The sequence below is a fragment of the Panthera leo genome, chromosome B2 (genome assembly GCF_018350215.1).
Source record: "Panthera leo isolate Ple1 chromosome B2, P.leo_Ple1_pat1.1, whole genome shotgun sequence".
Lineage (NCBI taxonomy): Eukaryota > Metazoa > Chordata > Mammalia > Carnivora > Felidae > Panthera > Panthera leo.
Window position 1 is genome coordinate 35,937,886 of NC_056683.1, and position 19,763 is coordinate 35,957,648.

Below are 19,763 nucleotides of genomic sequence, written 5' to 3' on the forward strand. Positions count from 1 at the left end.
TCCTTTGCGGCTGGGCTGTGTGCAAAGCTGGCTCAAACTCTTTGTCGCACGACCCGGCGGTGCAAAATGAGAACCATAAAACTGTTCCTATCCTATGACCTATTAGGCAATCTCACTTTGGGGAACAGGCCCCAAGGACATAATTTAAAAGGAAAAAGTCATTCACATAAGGATATTCACGGCAGAGCTATTTAGAAGAAGGGGAAATTGGCACCTGCCCAAACACTCCGCCACAGAGAGATGGTCACCAGGCTCCAGAGTATCGATGCAGGGGGTGCCCTGTAGCTATTAAAGTGACAGGTCCGAGGTCTCAGTCAATACCAGGAGACGTGTGTAGGAGATAAAGTCGGCCGACAAAGCAGAACAGACGACTGTTTACCGCTATGTAAAAATGTATTGACAGGTATGGGAAGGGAATTTAGAATGAATGGTTAATGTTTGATGGTCATTGGGTTCCTTTTTTTTCCCCTATGAAGTTGTTTAAGTGGGTAATAATAACAATAACAACCCTGAAAGCAAAATCAATCCTGTGGCTTAAGAGCAGGTGGGGCCTTAGACCCCAGGATGGGAAAGCAGGGGAGGGAAGGACAGTGTTTCTGGAGAGCCTACCACCGCCAGACAGCAGTCTGACCACCCCACCCCCACCCCCACCCCCACTCCGCCCCAGGCCGCTGTGGGTTTCCAGGCATCATCCCACCCAGCCGTGGGGTGGACTTATAGGTGCCACAACCTGACTGCTTCAAATGTCTCACGGCCCCTCCAGGCTGGCCTTCACCCCAGCTCAGAGGGGGCAGGAAGATTAGCTCTGAGGTTTAAAAATCAGGGAGCAGAGATGTAAGGGCCTGATTCACTTTACGCCTCTCTCCACATCCAGTGACCTCAGAAGGACAGCACTTACTTCCCCGCCCAGGACTCCAAGGCGGAAGAGCCATTCCTCATCCCCACCCCCATTAGTGAAAACACTCTGTCCCTTGCTGTCAGCGAGAAACAGTCCTCCCTGACTTCTCTCCTTCTCCTACACCCCACACCCAATCCATCAGCAAGCCCTCTCAGCTTGACCTTCAAAACTGATTCCCAACTCGAAGGGGCGGCTGGGTGGCTCAGTCCGTTAAGCATCTGACTCTTGGTTTCGGCTCAGGTCATGATCTCATGGTTTCATGAGTTCAAGCCCCGTGTCAGTCTCTGCACTGTTGGTCCATGAGTTCTAGCCCTGCCTTGGAGCCTGCTTGGGATTCTCTCTCTCTCTCTCTCTCTCTCTCTCTCTCTCTCCCTCCCTCCCTCCCTCCCTCCCTCTCTCTGCCTCTCTCCCACTCACACGGTCTCTCTCTCAAAATGAATTTGAAAACAAAAAACTGATCCTAACTCTGACCCCTAAGATACCACTCTAGTTTAGCCATCACCACCTCCTGCCCCAATTACCATAGCAGCCTCCTGATAGGTCTGCTCTCCTTCTTCCCTTGCCAGGTTCAGTCTGTTCTCTGCAAGAAGCCAGAGGATCCCTTTACAACACTAAGGTCCCATCCTTCCTCTGCTTCCTCTCCTCTTCCCTACCATGACTTCCATCTCATGTGGAGTCAAAGCCAATGCCTTTTCAACAGGCTACCATGCCACCTTGTCATCTGCTCCCTTGGGTTCTACTATACTCCACGTTGTGGCCACACTGCTCTCTCTGCTGTTCTTCAAAGCAGGCCGAGCCCACTCCTACCTCAGGGCCTTTGCACTTGCAGCTCCTGCCGCCAGACTGCTCTTCCCCAGATTTCCAGAACTCGCTCTCCCTTACCTCCTACAGCTCTTTCAAGAGAGAGAAGCCTTCCCTGACCACTCCATTTAAAACAGCATGCCTGCCCCCACTTTTACCATTTTCAATCCCTTCCCTGCTGTGTTCTTCATAACACTCATCTACACCTTGCATATTAAACAGTCACTCATTTATTCTCTTTCTGTGTCCCTTTCAAAAGGCAAACACCCCTGGGAGGGAAAGCATGTGAAATCCCTGAAAAGGATGAACAATCTTCTTTTCCTTTTTTCCAAGAGTCAATTCAGGAAGCATAAAGTTTGGGAACATATTTTCTTTAGCATTGAGTACATTTATAAATCAAGAAATGCAATACCTGCCCCCCTGTTAAGTATTTTCATTATTGTTTTTTTCTCCATCACTGAAGGGTTTCACTCCTTTTTTTGGCTAAAATTTTAGAAACCACGTAAGTGGCTTGCACCGTAGGATCTGATTATAATGCTGAGCCTCTGAACAACTTGTAAATGATTTGGAACCCAGTAGGTCGGGGGAGAATTGTGAAGAACTTGGGGATGGGGGAGGCCAATTGGACCAGAGTTCAATCACAGCCAGAGACGGAAAAGTCATTGCTGTTAGGAAGTGCCCAGGGGCTGAGGAGGGGGGGGGGGGGGGGGCGGCTGCCTCTTAGGAGGAAACTGAGGTCTGGAATAGGCAGTGGTGCAGTAAAGGGCTGGGTGCAAAACACACCTGTCTCCCCACCTACAAAGTGGCTGAAAGGGAACGTTGTTGCCATAAACTTCCAAGAGGAAGATGGGAGGAGGGCTGGAATTCTGCCACCCCTTCTCCTGGAACAGGGTCTCGGTCTTGCTCCCTCTTTCTCCGGATAATGCGTCACATGCCCGTACACAGAGTCTCACATGCCACTTCCCTGGTGGCAGCCTCTGTGACTCACTAGCTTCCTGAGCCAGGCCCAGGCACTGGAAGCACCCACTTAGCAGGGCCTCCCCTGGACAGTCGCCATCACTTACTTCCCATGCGCCGGACACTGGCAAAGAATGGCTTTCGAGGGGCGCTTGGGTGGTACAGTCGGTTAAGGGTCAGGCTCTTGATCTCGGCTCAGGTCATGAGTTCAAGCCCCACATCGGGCTCTGCACTGATGGCACGAAGCCTGCTTGGGGTTGTGTCTCCCCTTCTCTCTGTCCCTCCCCTGCTCGTGCTCGTCCTCTCAAAAATAAATAAACACATTAAAAAAAAAAAAAAAAAAAAGAATGGCTTCCCATGCATTCCCACTCCCTCTTCACCACTGCCCCCTCAGGAAGGTGCTATTATAATGCCATCTTGTACATGAGGCACAGAGCACAACCTGCCCGGGATCGCACAGCCAGGGAGCGGCTGAGGCAGAACCTGAACCCAGATCTGTTTCAGAAGCCTCTGCTCCTTGAGGCCGCATGCTCCCACCTGAGAGAGATGATTATTCATCAGCTTTGGTATATTTAGTTGCTGGCTTCTGAAATTAGGCTTGGTGGTGTCATGGAGCCTGGCAAATCATGTGCAACAGCTGACCTCAGAGCTGCGAGTCGCTGACACCTGGGTGTGAAGAACGGCTCTGGTTACTCCCCTCCCTGCGGGCACTGACCCAAGAAGGAAGGAAAGCAGTGGAGGGGGGTGGCTGTAGGACCACTTGGCTGACCCTTCCCAGAATCCTTGTCTCCTGTTGCCATGGTGCCACCTCTGCAGAGGCCGGGGTCCTGGCGGTGAGGGTGAGGTGGGGCCAAAGGAAAGCTACCTGAAAGAAAAGGAGCTCGCCTGTTCATGGGGTCCCTCTGGAAAAGGGGGCTGCAGAGGCGTCAGTACTGAGACTCTGTCACCAGGGCCACCCTCAGGTGGAAGGGAGAAGTGATTCTCAGGAGGAAGTGAGAGAGACTGAGCAGAGATGGGGGGCGGGGTGACAGAAGTATGTGGGAGAGGGGGAAACTGAGGCACACGAGGCGGCCTGGCACCTGCAAGGACTGGTTACTCAATAGCACTAGCCCAGTGCCCAGCAAACTGTAGGTACTTAATGAATGTCAGTCAGAGCTGTCATTATCATAAGTGCTCAAAAGAGTCTTCCTGGGCAGGACAGCAGTGAGCCCCAGTTCGCTCAGACCAGGTTCGAAGCCTGAGCACTGCGCCAGGAAGATGCACTTGGGACTCCCGTGGAGAGGGGCTCTCCACCCTGCACAGCAGCTTTTCCAAAGTCTCAGCTCCCCTCAGAGCCTGAGCGGCTCTGTTCCCGCAAGGCTGGCTGGGGAGGGCTTCAGGAGAATAGACCCTCCTGCCACTCAGCTCAGCTGGGGCCACTGTCCATGGGCCCGGCCCAGCCCCCATCCTGGCACGGGCGCAGCGGGTGAGCGCACGCCTGGCACAGGCCCCAGTGCCCGGGAGAGAGGCTCCGAGCAGGCGGCTTTGTATTTTGTGAAAACCAAATCCACAACTGAGCTCTCCAGCCAAGCAGGGCCTGCTGGGAAGGCTGGCGGGCCTCTCTTCCCGTCCCCCTGCTGGGGCCCACCCTCCCCTCCTCAGCCCCCACCCCAGGAACCATGGGGAGCACCAGCTGCCACCCTGGCTGGCATGGGGGGCTGAGGGGGATGGGCCCGGGCCCAGCACTGGTGAGCCAGGGTTCACCCCTCCCACCCTGACCCCCTTCCTGCCTAGAATAAATTGGAATACAAATCAGAAGGAAACGCTTTCCTCTGTTTGAACAAATTGCTATGGATTCCTCCCTGTCTCAGGTCAGGGCTCGCAATGGGGGATATTTTCACTCGCCGACTGCTAATAGACTCAGGAGAAGCTGCTGGATCGATGGAGGCCGGGGAAAATTAGCCAGGAGCTCCAGGCCAGCCTCGGCCTGCCCCTGGCCCCCACTTCAGGTCTCCTAGAAGCGGGGTGGGGGGAGGTGAGCCATAACCCAGGCTGGATATAAGCATTGAGCTGGCGGCCCAGAGTGCTGGATGCCCGCTCCTGCCCCCTGCCTGGGAGCCAAGGGCTGCCTGGAGAGGCAGTGGGATAAAGGTAGACCCAGAGAAGGCCCCCGAAAGAGGTCAGCAGTCTCCCCACATGTACACATCTGGTCCCCTGTACACAGGCTCTTGTACATCACCATCACTTTCAGCACATGTATGCCCTGGTGTATTTACGGGTACACAAAAAATACATGTAAAGTGCACATGCACAGGGTAGAGAGAACGGGGGGGGGGGTGTGTGTATTTTAGCTCCTATCAAGGTACCCAGTGGGAGCAGTTTATCTCATGCCAATGGTCCTACACACACACACACACACACACACACACACACACACACACACTGATTACCAGCACACAGAACTACCTCCCCTTTTGCCTCTCAGCCTGGCTCTCTAGAGCCACTCCTTACACCTGCCCCAGCTCCAACAGAATGAGGGGGAGCAGACTGGGAGGCATGCATCCCACCCCTGCCCTGGACAGCCTCACAGCCTCTGCTCCTTCAGCTCCAGAAAAAGGGAGTGAGGCAGTCAGGGATGTTGATGCTTCAGGCACATCAGGGCATCCTTCAGGACTGAACCCTCCCAGCATTGCCCGAGGTCACTGTGGCAGTGGGCAGTGCCAGGGGCCATGGCTGTATGGGAGAGCTAGAGGAGGCAGGAGGGGAGAGCTCACTGTATGTCCCAGAAGGAGGTGGGATGTCTTGATCACTGGAAAGCCACTCATATCTCCTGCTGGCTGCCCTAGCCCATGTAAAGCCACACAGGCACAGGCACAATGCATGCACGCGTGCGTGCACACACACACACACACACACACACACTCCCTTCAGTACATCAGAGCCCAAGTCTGGCTTGGAAGGGATGCAGGAGAGAATGCTGTGTTCACTGGCAGGCAAAACCCATGCCACTAGCTTGGTGTGACTCTTGCCTCTGGCCACTGGTTTCTGCCTCTAAAAACTGAGCAGTTAGGGAAAGGTGACCTCTTAGCCCATTATCTTTGACCTTCCATGATTCCAGGCTGGGCTCCCTATTTGCTCTGTGGCATGAAGGCTTCTCTTGCTCCTTCTCGGCCTCAGGTTTCTCTCCCGAACAAATGATCAGATTTGCCCTAAGATCCCTCCTGGCTCTGACTCTACAAGCCTGTGATTCTAGATCTTCTCTTTGTCTTGCTCTCTGCCGTATCCTCAGTGCTGAGAACAGTGTCTGACACATAGGAGGTGCTCAATAAAATATCTGACTAATTAGTTAATCTCAGGTGGGTAGTGAAGAGACACAAAAATTCTCAACAGGATGGAGGTGCTCTGATCTGGACCCATTAGGCCCAGGGATGTTCAGGAGTACAGGCTAGTCTGCCCACGGGAGGAGGTTTGGTTCCTGGAGAAGGAGGTGGACAGAAAGCAATCTACTTTTTCACCCACACAGAATTCTGCCTGCGGAGATCTAGTCTCAGAGATTGTCCCCACCTCTTTCTTAGTTTTGAATTCAGCAGGTGGGTAGCTAAAGATCATGCCTCTCGTGGCAATGCCCAAAAGACCTGTAGACTCTGAGTTTGTCCTCAGTGATCCCCCAACCCTGCCCTCCCCAAGTGTAAGGCCCCCTTCAATCCATCAGGGAGAGCCTGGACTCTATCAGGAAGGTCTTGGGGAAATCGATGTGCTGGGGTTCTGGTCACAAAATCCTAGGAAGTAAATGAGCAGCTCACAGGTCTGATGGCCGCAAGGGAGAGTTTTTATCCCGGAGTCAGGGCTTATACATGCATCTAGAAGGCAAGACCTAAGAACAAAGAGCTCAGCAAGACAGGCTGGATCTGAAAAAGCAAGACCGATGGCTTAGGCAGGATGTCGTACAGCTGTTGGTGCCTCCCCTCTCTGCACCACATCCTCTCCCCTGACCACCTCATTGCACACTGGCCAGAACCTGCTTCTCTCTGCCTGAGGCCATCTCTGGCCACTAGAGCTTACATTCCATGCCTACTGGGCTAGAAGTACCAGGAAATTAATACCCCCAGGAGCAGCCTTCAACCAACACAGATAGGAGTTGGTGTATACATGCCCCAGCTCCTTCACCATGGTGGGAGAGTGTTTTACATGGTGTCCCAGAGGTCCCCAATGGGACACAGTAGTGACTGGCTTGACGGTGCACCTTTTTTTGGTTCCCTGTCTTACATCTCCATTTCCCTACCAGAGTTTTCCAAGCTCACCTGCCAAATAAACTACCTCACTTGGCTCCTTATCTCGGCATCTGCTTCTGGGGAGCCCAAACTAAGACAGGGAGCCCAAGCCAATCCTGATCACCATGGTGTCCACTATTAAATCTCTCACATGGCCACAACCCAGGACCCTCATACTGCTTAACAATCACACCCACCAACATCACATAACCTACCATGCTTCCCTACCTCCACCCATGACTTCCTTGGAAACTTCCTTGCATGAATACCAACACTTCAAGATCCAACTCATCTGATCAACCAACCTGGGCCACTGGAGGAAGGCTTGAGGGCTGCCAGGTACTCCCAGAACAACCTTCTGGTAACACAGACCATGCTTTGCTGGCTAACTTGTCAATAACTCTAAGGTGAGACTTAGGCAGTGTGACAGAGATGTTGGGCCTGGTGGGGACTGGCAGCAGTTCACATTGCCAAGCCAACTGCTTCCTCTACCCACAAGGGGGGGCCTCCCTGACTTTTCCATTAAGGACTTCTAACATCTAAGCAGGAGCCCTGGACCCAGAATGAGCCCCAGATCCTACAGTCCAGATGTAATGAGGCCTGGGAATGAGACATAGCATTCACAGGGGTGATGGGAGAATTATAAAGGTGTGGACATAAAAAAGTTTGTAAATACCATGTAGACAGGTCCTGGCTTCTCTTTGAACCTACGAGGTGATACTGGAGAATGAGAAAGATGCAGCTGTAGAGTCCCTTGGCTTTTAACTTCAGCTTTGACACCTCATTGCTGTGTGACCTTGGCAAGCCACTTACCTTCACTGGTCTGTTTCTTCTTGCACTGAATCTCGAAAATCTGCTTCTGGGTCACTACTTAAGGCAACTGCCTGGCAGATGAGCTCACTCCTTGCCACACCTTGAGACCCCATCTCATGGCCTTCCCTCTGTCTACTCTGTGGCCTTATTCCAGAAAGGAGAGTAAAGCCAGGCCTTGCCACCTCCAGCTTGCCTTGAGGGCTTATATACTTTACTGGAAGTTAAAGTGACCTCCCCCAAGGTCCCTCTGCATTTTACTGAAATGCCAGAACCAAACACAGGCAGATGGGGCCACCAGAATCCAGCTCCCTACCTCTACCCTCCTGATGTCCCTCTCAGACATGGGAAAAGGTGCCTTCATTAAGAGTTCCTTAAGAATCACATAGGGAAAGTCTCAGGGCCAAAGAGATGTTCAAGTTCAGCTCAAAGGCCTCAGCTCCTGTATCTTTCTGATAAGAGATTATGTTAAGGTGAGTGGAAATAGGGTCAGACAATGAGAAGTTTCCAGCAACAAGGACCAGAGACACTGAGCAAACAGCAATGGAGTAGCCTGGTCCCAGATGGGTGTGGGCCTGAGAGGGAGAAAATGAGCTAGATCATCACCTCTACAGTACTCTCCAGTCCCTGGCTTCTAGTATGGACCTTCAGTTTCTGGTCTAAAAATCCACAGTGCCCTCCTGGTGGCTGTGAGCAAAAAGAGCTACCTGCTAGTGGAAAGGGGTATCGACCAGCAGAAATGAACAACCTCAAGCAAGTGTGAATGGTGCTGGGGTGGGGAGGAAGGAACAAGAGCACTGGAAGATACAGGGCACCTGGGTGGCTCCGTCACTTAAGCATCTGACACTTGATTTCGGCTCAGGGCATAATCTCACCGTTCATGAGTTCAAGCCCCGCGTCAGGCTTTGCACTGACAGCTCGGAGCCTGCTTGGGATTCTCTCTCTTTCCCTCTCTCTCTGTTTGCCCCTCCTTTGCTTGTGTGAGCGCTCTCTCTCTCTCTCTCTCTCTCAAAATAAATAAATAAACTTAAAAAAAAAAAAAAAAGGAGCACTGGCAGATGGGAAACTAGACCCCTCATGAATGTCTGGGTGACCCTAAGCAAGTCTCCTCCCTATGTCTCTCCTCCCTATGTCTCTTCTGGGCATCCTCAGAGCAGCCAGAGCCCCTGAGCTAGGCTGGCAGGGAGGGGTGAGAGCAGCGCTGACATCCATCTAAATCCTCTCTCATTTCAAGAAATGCCAACTGGCCCCAAGGTAGGGATTTGTGGTAAAGACTACTCATTACCTACCCAATACCCATTCTCCACTTCTTTCTAACGTAACCTGATATTTTCCTAGGTGACAATGTGCCCATCTAAAAGACTACATGTCTCAGCGTCCCTTGCAGCTAAGAATAGCCAATGGGATGCAAGCAGAAGTCATTGGGAGGGGGCTTCTGGAAAAGCTCTTTAATAGAAGCTGACTCAGCTGGCAGGTCCACCCTTTTAAATGTTCCTCCTTTCCTCCTGCCTGGAATGTGTCACGATGGCTGAGCCCCAGCAGCCCTTTGGCGACTTTGAAGCAAAATGCTCTAAGGCTGGAGTTCTTTATGCTGAACGTGTGTGTGTGTGTGTGTGCACATACACACACACACACACACACACACACACACACACACACTGATGCCTGGTTCCTACTCCCAGATGTTCTGATTTAACTGGTATGAGGTATGACCTAGGCATCAGGATTTTTAAGCACCCAACCTGGTAATTCTAACACGTGGCAGAGTTTGAGAAGCACCGTTGTAAAGAGAGCAGAGCAATAAGATGGAAAGAGAATGGATCTGCATTGACCAGGGAGTCACCATAGCAGTCATGGATAGTCTACCTCTCGACTTAAGAAAGTCAGCTTTAATTTGTTGGAGGCTCCATAGTCAAGACTTTGTTTCTAGCAACAGAATGTGATGTCTATCTGATATAAGACTGAGGGTCCTCAGCCAACCCATCCTCCACAACACAGGCTGGGGAACAAAAAATGGCCAGATACTTCCTTCAGGAACCTCACATGTGGGGCAGCAGGCAGACCCTAGACTTTGCACTGGGCAGGCTTGAGTGCAAATCCTTACTCCACTACCTGCTAACCCTACAGCCTTGGGCAAATCACTCAAGCTTCTCCAAAATGAGGGCTTTGGAAAGGACTGCACTCTCCTGCTCCACTGTGAGCTCCCCGGGGGCAGGTGCCCTTCACCCCTGCAGCCACGGCACCCACTACCCTTCCAGACACTTGGCAGATAGATATTCATTAAATATTTGCTTGGTTTACACTGAATTGCTGTGATGTGGTCCAGCTCTGAAATTTTCATTTTTCTCTAAACCAAAAAGAGGAAAGAATAAACAAAAGGGTAACGTTTCAACATGGTAACAGAATTTACCTACTGAAAATCAATGAAAACAGCATTTCTGGGGCAGTTTCTTTCAGGCTCTCTAGGTTCGGGACTGGAAATCCCGTGGTCAGAAGCAGAGGGAGGGGCCATTCTCCCAAAGATCATGACCTGCACTTGCCAGTTAGAACTCTTAAACTAGAAAGCCTCCCTGCTCCTAATTTACAGAATAATAAGCATAGGGTTTTTTTTTTTAAAACCCCAGGGTCCAGAGCTTGGCTGAAACAAAGCTTGGGCGGTGACCTAGAAAACCCAGAAATGCCCTCAGAAAACCCAGGGGAAGAAGACATCTGTTTGGGCCTGACTCATTCGGATGCACTGTCTACACCAGCTGTGCCCGAGAATCGAATGGAGAGCTCTTACAACCACAGCTGCCTTGATGCCACCTGCAGAGTTTCTGAATCAGGAGGTCTGAGGTGGAGCCGGGCATCTGTCGTTGAAAAAGCTCTCCAGGTGGTTCTGCCATGCCCCTGGGGTTGAGAACCACTTCTCCACGCAGCTTCCAGCCCTCCAGATAATCAAAGTCTATTTCAGCAGAGTTTCTTGGACTGGAAAGGAACCCAGAAGAGCGCGGGGTGGAATCTCCAAAGCTGGCCAAGCAGCGTCCTCATGCCTGCCCAGGTCACCACCCACTGACCCAGATCGCCCACCCCTGCAGCCCAGCTTCCCACAGGCGGAAGGCCAGGCAAGGGGAGCAGGAATTGCTGTTCAAGCCCTCCCTGGCCCGCCACGTTTCTCAAAAGCGCAGCCCGCACCTCCTGCTTCAACAGGCCACCCACACCCGGGGCTCCCTACCATCTGCCTGCCACCCCCTCTGCTCTCGCGAAACAGAGTCCCCAGAGTTCGCCTGAGAGCTTGCAAAGCATTATCACTGTTGGGCTTCTCTGGAATCCTAAGAGGCGGGCATGCCTAAACCGGCCTTCCAGATGGGGAAACTGAGGCTCGGAGGTGAGGCTACTGGGCCACAGCCCCTCACAGGCAGCAAGCCACCTACTTGGCCCTCTATCCCAAGTCTGCCGCTTGAGTCTGACCTCCTTCCTGTATGCCCTTGCTATCCAAAGAGCGACTGGACCAGCAGCATGGGCATCACACCGAGGAGTTCGTTACAAATGCAGAATCTCAGCCTAGCCCCAGACCCACTGAATCAGCATCTGAGGTTTCCCCAAGTCCCCAGAGGATCTCGAGGAGCCCTGCTGCCTCTCTGCCAACCTCCTAGTCCCCAGATGGCCCTTACTCTGTCTCCTCCTCCACCTTAGATGGCCCTTCCTCCCACAGACCCTGGCCCTTCTCCTGGCTTTCTGATCCCTGTCCCCTCTTAGGTCTCCTTCTTCCTCCCTGATGCCTTCTACTCTGTCTCCTCTCACTCCTTCCACCCCCAGGGTGCTGGTCTCAGTCCAGTGCCCCTCACTCTACTCTCTCTTCCCTGGCAATTTCAGTCCACTCATGATTTCAACCCACATTGTTCTGTGCACATAAATCCACGTGTGCAAATCAGCCTCTTTCAGAATGCTCTCTCTCCTGAGCATGAACACTCGTGTCCACTTACCCCACCACCAGGGCTCCCACACATCCCACACCACAATCCCATAAAGTTCAAAACTGCACGGGCGTCAGTCATTAGAATAAAGCGATGTGTTGAGGCCTGGCTGAGTGCCGAGCACAGTGCCCAGGGCTCCCCAGCACGGTCTCATGGCATGCTTATCACAAACCCGTGCGGTGGGCTCGACTACCCACCGCAGTTTACTACTGTCGGCAGTAAACATTCCGACAAGCGGAAAAGCCATGCCTGAGAAAGCTGATGTAACCTTCCAGGCTCTCGTGGCTGGTGCCGGGCAGAGCTGGGGTTCGGCCCTGGTTTCTTACCCCGAATTCCAAGCTCTTAACTACGTCACGCCGTTGCCCTAAACCTGCCTGACTTCTGTGGCCTTTGCTCTGCCATTGTGTGCCAAACCTCACAGCCATTTTCAGCCCCAGCTCTTGCCTGTGCTCTTCCTGAAGCCCTTTTGGACCCTAATGATTGTACAGTCTCATTTCTTGCGTTTTCCGACAATCTCTAACCGGATCCCTTCCCCCACGCCCTACCCCCTACAGTCTATTCTCCACATGGCAGCTAGAGGGATTCTATTAAAAAGGTGTCAACTCATGTCTCTCTCTTGCTCAAAAGCCTCCCATGGCTCCCCCACGCCTCTCAGAATACAAGCCAACATCCTTACATAGCCTTCAAGACTGCAAACAACCAGGCCCCACTAACTCTCTCACGCCACCTCCTCCCCCCGCCCCCTGCATCGCTCACTTTGCTCCAGCCATACTGGACTCCTCGTTGTTGCCAAACAGGCCAGGCAGGCTCCTACTCCAGGGCCTTTGCACTGGTTAATCTCCTGCCTGGAATATACTTCCTGCAGATATCCACTGGGCTTCCTCCCTCCGCATCTTCAGCTCTCTGTTCTGGTGGCACCTATACAAGGAAGCCTCCCAGCCACTCTGTATGTGAACTTGAACCACAGTCTACCCCTCCTTGTCCCTTAAGCTCCTTTCCCCTTTTTCATCGAACCCATCACCATAGGATGCATTTTATACTTGTTTACTGTTTACTGTCTGTCTCCCCTCAGCGTGAATGCAAACTCTAAGAGAGTAAGAGCTTATTTCTCTCGCCAGATATCTCGTGTTCCATACAGAGCCTTTACTCCCTGTGGTTCTTGTACCTGAGACCTCCTGTCCATTCTCACAGCCACCACCCTGGATGGAGTTCTCCCTATGAATTCCCCAGACAACCGCGGAACCTCCCAACCAGTCTCCCTCCTCCTGACCATATATACCCTCTTCAAAACACACAGCTGCACAGCAGCCTGAAATATGGCTGACATCAACCCATTTCTCTGCTCAGGACCTTCCTGACAGCTTCTCCCAGACCCAGAATTCCAGCCTCCTACACCCAAACACAGGCTCCGTAATCCGATATGGGTTTGAGCCCAGCTCCAGCACTTGGACAGGTGACTTCATCTTTCTGAGCCCTCAGTTTACTTTTTTGGTAAAATGGGCTGAAAATGACTCACTCCAAGGGTTGTAGTGACTGCATGTTTGTAGTGAATGCACGTTTGTGATCTCAGCCCAGGCAGTAAACATTAGCCATTGTTATGATTGTTCCTTTGCTGTGCCAACTCTAAGTGCCCATTCTTTTTCAAACGATGTTCCAGCCCGACGGAACAACTCATTACTCCCTGCACAGACCAGGTTCTTTACCCTCCATGCCTTTGCCACAGTGAGCCCTCCATCTGTGATGTTCTCCTCAGGCCTTACTTCTATTCATCGAGCCAGTTGAAACGCCCCCTTCACAAGACCTTGGAAGTAACTTCCTAACCCTTTGAATTCCCTCAGTCCTTTATCTGCCCTTGCCACATGGCATTTACCAAGATCTTCAGGAACCATCTTGTGTGTAACTCCTCTCCCCTTCTCCTTGAGGGAGGAAACTCCATCTTTCCTACCTCCAAATCAGAAGGTCCCCAGCGATGGAGCCTCGTGGCCACTTCTTACCAGCTGTGTAACCTTGAGCAGGTCACTTAAGTGTCTGTCTCCTCTTCTCTTAAATGCGGACAATAGGACATGCTATGCTAACCTCTCAGAACCTTACGGGAATCAGAGGCATACGAGCACTGGGTAAAGGCACATGACACTTACTCCCTATGAGGGATTGTTGTAATAACCAATGATTCTCTCGAAAAGAGTCATTCTTCTTTGCATAAAGGGACACCTGAAAGAACCATCACCAAATGCAGGGTGGGATATCAAGTGAGCTTTACTTTCTTCCTTATAATTTTTTGTATTCTCTGATTGTTTTGCAAAGAGCACGTGTTACTCATTGACTGCGGGGGTGGGGGGTGGGGGTAACAATTCCATTGTTTAAAAAAGATTCCTCTGTTATTAAGCATTGGTCTCGACTCCTGTATCGGCATTCAAATGCAGTAGGGTCCCTTAATACCTAGTTCCTGCCATGGGCAGATTGTGTGCCTGCAAAGCAGAGTGTTCTGAGAAGGGGAGGAAGATGAAGAACAGGGGCCACACCCCAGGTTCACAAAGAGGCAGCTCTGTGACGGATACAGTCCCAGCTCTGCACACCGCCCCACCTGGGCAGGATCCCACAGAGCTGAGACCTACTGCCGAGCTCTCTTGCGGCATGGGGCACAGCAAGTGTGGCTTTGGCCACAGGCAAATGCCCTGTGACAGGGGGTTGGGTGTGTGGGAGGTGGAGGTGGCCTAGAGCATCAGAAGGCCTTAAGGAGCTCCCAAAGACCCCAGGCTGAGGAACTGGAATAACTCATCCCACCGGGAGGCTTGAGGCCCAGGGAGCCCAGAAAAGGCAATGTGGTGGCCAAGCCCTCCCCCTGCTGGCCACATCTGGAGTGGCAGTGCCAGCAGCATCAGGTACAGTCCTTGGGCAGCTACGCACGCTCCCTGCACCTGGGGCCTGGTCAGGCTCAGGTGTCCAGCGGTAGGTAGGGGGCAGGGCAATGTCCTGCCAGGACTGAGAGGCCCAAGGTCCTCTCTCCCAGGCCCCTTGCCTTTGTGGGGTGCAGCACTGCCTGACCCAACATGGAGATGGAAGACAAGAGTGGGGGAGAAGAAAGGCAGAGAAGTGATGAGGAAGGAGGAAGGGAGGAGGTAGCAGAGAGGGGTCCTTCACACTTCAGCCTATCTCACTACTCCCAGGCCCACCCGTGCCTCCTGGGCAGCTAGAGACGCTGGGGCTGCTACCACTGCCCGGATTTCCACCCCCGCCCCCAGGTATTGATTTCCTGCATCATTCATTTGCCGGGCCTTGGCGGCCGTGATTAGCTCCTTCCATTCTCCCTCCGGAGCACTCCCCCTGCCAACAGCACCCCTTCCCCCCCGCCCCGTTCCTCCCTGTTCTAGCAAAGCAGAGCTAATACCAGGCTCTAAAGGAAGCTTTGCCGCCCGGCCCCAGCAACTCACAGCCAAGCCTGGCCAATTACAAGTGGGCCCCTAGCATGTCCCCAGCACACTCCCTCAAGGGTGCTTTCCTGGCTAATAAAATCCTCTCTAACCACCCCCTCACCAGGGCCCCACCACCACCCATGAAACACCGATCCCCTGCCTGCAGTGTAGGATGGGGCACCGTGCAGATCTTGACCCTAAGTGGGGCTCTCCAGGCTCTGCTACTGGACCTGGGGAGTCCTGAGGCTGGCTCAGGGGCCAACATCAACTTCAGCAGGGAAAGGTGGAGGGGGGTGGGAAGACAATGCTGGCAAGGCAAAGAAACCAGCCTGACTTGTGGGCACAAGGCTCCGTCTCTCTCTCATGCAGTTTCCATAACTGGGAAGGAAGAAGGAACAGAGGCTGGAACCTTCTTGAGGACATTTAGAAACCCCCAGAGCCTTCCATTAGCCCTAGGGGACCAGTTTTCTGATGGCATGCCTTCTCCAAGGGCAGGGTTAGATCTGGACAGCCAGACTCAAGACTTGTGGTAGAAACTCTAGTGAGAAATCCCAAGAGTGCCCACAGCCAGGATCAACACCCAGAAGATAGCACTGGGAGACGCACTTCCTGAAATTCTTTCTCTGCACCCCTCAGAGGAGGGGGAAAAAAACCCTGACTTGGTGATAATTCTGTAAGCTATGTTGCTCTTGTCAAATTATTCAACATCTGTCTTCATGTTCCCACAAAAATTAGCATAGGATGGTAGTTTCTGATGACACCTTTGGTGAAATATTTTGACTTCCACCAGTAAGTTGCAAACAACCTGTCTTAAGGATAATGTCAATTCCTACTCCTGCATATTAAATAATCCAGAGGTTTGCTGTGTTTTTGTAAGGGAGTGGAATCCCACTGACCTGCCCTGGCCGGGCGTCCGGCAGCTACGGGGAGAAGCGGAAGCCAGGATGGAGGAGCGGGTGTTTTCTGATGCTTTCCACACACGGGATGCCCTTCCTCCATCACCTGGCTCCTGCCTTTGCCCAGGAGTAGGCCTCTGGGGCCAGCCCACCCCCCTGGCCGGCCAGAAAACAGACTGCAGAATCCACCACGGAGCACAACAAACCGGGCCAGGAGATTGGGAGGCAGGGAGGGAAGAGGAGATCAGCTCCAAATGGACCATCTGGTCCAGCACTGGGCTGCCGTAGCATCTGTGTCCCAAAGAAGGAGCAAAACCACCTGGCCAGACTGAGAGCACCTCCCCAGCCCTGCTGTAGACAGCAGACCTCAGACCCCGGCAACAGGACCCTCAGATGGAAGCAGCCAATAGGCTCTGGACACTTGCCTCCTACCAGCCTCAACAGAGACCCACAGCCCAAGCTAGATAGATCCTGCCGGCTTTGCCCTCCTGCTCTTCTGCCCTCTCGATTCAGCTTCCATGTTAATCTACCCCTCCCTCAGCCACGCAGGGCTAGGCAGAGGGGAAGGGGCCGGGTTCCCTCCCCAGGACACATGTTTTCTTTTGTGCCTTGGCTAAAACCGGCCTCTCCTCACTGCCAAGGCAGCACTGGGCTTTCAGCCTCTTCTCTCTCCTCCTCCCTGAGGTCTCCTACAGCTGCCAGTCTAGGAATCTGTGACTCTCCCTAAAGCAGAGACCCTCAGAGTGTGCCCCACTACCCTGCTGGAAAACATCCTAGACAGACTTCTTGGGGAGAAAGAATTTCAAAAAGCATTTCCTCAACCTCCCCCCACGCCCTGCCACCTGCAACCATGGCCCTTCATTCCTGCAGCAAACATTTGCCGAGCTCCTGCTGTGTGCCCGGCACCATGTTGGATGCCAGGATACAATGATGGACACAAGTGGCCATCTCTCACCCCTACACTCTACTCTTTCTCACGCTGCTTCATCTGCTTTAGGCAGAGAGGGAAACCAGGGTGGGGGGGGGGGGTGGGCAGAAGAACTACGGTAGTACCATAGTTCCCCCTTCTGCTGTCTCTGGCCAAAGCTTCTAGCATCACAAAGAACTCAGCAGCCACTTGCCATCCTCCTTCTCATACTAGATCTTAACCTCTTCCCCATCTATCCCAATAAAGATGCTTCACTCTGCAATTTCCCTGAGGCCCCAGCCTGCCCTGGAGCCAACACCTCAAAGGGAAGATGCAAAGACTGTCACCCTAGAGCCCTGGGGTTGGCCCCAGTACACCCAGCTTGGTTTGCTCTAAGTGGAGAGCAACAAAAAGTGAGATCCAGGCACATGAGGGAGGAGAAAATACAGAAAATGAGAGGCAGATAAGCCAATGGCTAAATCCTGGTCCCCTAGGACTCTGAAATCAGGGTCTACAGACACTGCTTCCATAGCCCCCACCCGACCCCAACCCTGCCCTTATTGCTGGGGTTTCCAGGCTAGGCTCAGAGGGGCTTCCCCAACATGGGCCCTGTGCAGCCCTGGAGAAGTCTGGAAAAGCTGGAGGGGACCAAGGAGAGGGATGACCAGGAGATAGTTCGCCAGATCTGCCCAAGGACACTTAGGGGGGAGGGGCAGAGTAGAGGACAGTAGGGAATAGTGAGGGTTCTCTGTCACCCTCAGAGCCCCTGGGGTGTGGTGAGGAGGTAAAGACCTCAGTGACATCCATCCTTAGGCCACCTCTTAAGGAGGCAGTGAAGCTACAAGAAAACCTTGGGGACAACGAAGAAAAAGAACCCCCACCCCCACCCCAGCCCTCTGGTGTCTTCCTCTGCCCCCGGGGAGGCCTCTGGGGCTAGCTCAGTGGCCTCCTCCCCACAACCCAGCCTCTCTAGGTCCCTGCTACATTCTTCCTTCTTTTTTCCTCTTCTGGCCTATGTAAAGGGCCAGGCAGTAAGAGACACACAAACTAATTAAGAGCAGAGTTTGGCCAGATGCCTGGGCCGGCCTCCCCAGGGAATTATGCCCAAGCCAGCTAGCTGTATAGAGCCAGGAGCATGTCACCTCCCAGACACCCCTCAGGACACCCCTGCCTCTCGCGAGGTACCAGGAGGCAACGCCAGCCACCCCCAGAAGGAAGCATTTAACATCTGCGCCCCAGGCTGGCAGCTGGGGGGACAATGTCTCTGCCTCCACACCAACAGAACAGGTCAAACTCTCCCCTGATCTAAAGATGAATAATTAGGCCCTGGACTCAGGATAGAGGGACGGGGAACCCTCCCACCCCACCTATACAATATTAAAAAGTGATCTGTGCAGACCATCCTGCAGTCAGAAGGCAGAGTAAGGGCCACTAGGCCCTGAGATTGTAAGGTCAGGGCACTGAAGCCTACTAGAACTCAGAAGGAGGGTCCCTGAGAGTGGTGAGCCCTGGGGTGATCCTGGACATTGATGCCTGCTCTCAGGACCTCTCCCCAGGAACACCCACGGGAGAGACAGGAGAAGGGGTAACCAGCCAGAGTCCCCTTAGCGCCGGAAAGCGAGGCGTAGGGACGCAGGAGCAAAGCTGCGTGGCAGGAGGCAGAGTTTGAACACGTAGCCCGATGGGTGCGTGCCGTGTTTGCGTTTCCTGGGGACGGTGGCTGAATGCCTCCGTGTATGCGCTCAGGGAGAAAGAAGGTGGGGCTGGGGTTTTGTAGCTGGGAACCGGGGATGGGAAGAACTGGCTCACGCTAGATCCGAAAACGGATGCCGGGGTTTTAGGTGCCCAATCCAGGGGATGCTGGCATCCGCTCTGGCAGTCAAGAAGCGAGTAAAAGAAGCGAAGCCGCAGCGAGAGCGGGGAAGGCGAGCCCGCCGCCCCGCCGCCGTGCTGGCAGCCAGCTCACCCGCAAGCCGCGCGCAACTCCGGATCGTGCATCGCTCGGCTTGTACTCCGGAGGCCGAGCCAGGGTAGGACTAGGTTTCCGTGCAAGTCGCTGCCCCAGGCTCGGGTTTGGGGTCAGTCGGGATCTCCCGAGCCCACTGGGTGCTCTCAAGGGTTTCGAGTCACTCCGGCCCCCGGCAAGGTTTGAGGAAGTGTGTGCCTCCCCCTGGCATCCCCGGCTTCACGCCAGACCCTACGACCTGTCTCCGTGCTCTGAAACAGCGAGCTCGATCTCCTCGCGCCCTGAAAAGGGCGGGGACCCGGGCATCCACTCCGGAGTCCGAGCCGGGGTCCCCACCAAACCCCGGCAGCGCGCACTTTGCGCCTCTTGCAAAGTTTCCGCGCGGTGCTAAGCCAGCGTGGAGCGGGACGCGGGATCTTACCGTAGACTCCTTGTCCCCGGCAGTGGAAGGGGATCAGCGCCAGAAGTAGAAGGCAGGTCACCTCCATCTTCACGGCCGGTGCTTCATCCCCGCGAGGCGGCGCAGCCCGAGAGGTGGCGGGGGGCGCATCCGCCGGGGCCCCGCGAAGCCCCCTGCGTCCCCCCTTTCCCCGAGAGGCGACAGAGGGGGCGGCGACGGAGACCGGGAGACTGAGGAGGCGGCGGTGGCTGCGGCGGCGACCCGGGTTTCTCCTCCGGCGGGGCCGCTGCCCGCGTGGGGACGCAGGGGGCGCTGGCCCGGCCCCGGGTGCCTTGGCGCGCCCGGCGCAGCAGCCAGCGCCCCGGCCCGAGGAGCCCGGCCGCCGATCTGCCCCGGGTCCCCAGGGCTGTCTGCTCCGTGTGCTGGGCGCCAGGGACCCCTCTGCGGCGGCAGGGGCTCTTCGATCCAACAGGCCACCGACGACTGACAAACTTGTCTTTTTCCCCGCC

At 54.0% G+C, this 19,763-nt stretch overlaps 1 protein-coding gene across 1 annotated transcript in view; it reads right to left on the minus strand.

The window, feature by feature from the left end:
• Window positions 1-19,442, minus strand: part of MDGA1 (MAM domain containing glycosylphosphatidylinositol anchor 1) — a 57,126-nt gene extending 37,684 nt beyond the window's left edge. The window contains exon 1 of the mRNA XM_042938618.1: window positions 19,276-19,442. Within this exon, the coding sequence (XP_042794552.1) occupies window positions 19,276-19,342 (67 nt within the window). The 5' untranslated portion in view covers window positions 19,343-19,442. The remainder of the gene's footprint in view (window positions 1-19,275) is intronic.
• Between the last annotated feature and the right edge of the window lie 321 nt (window positions 19,443-19,763).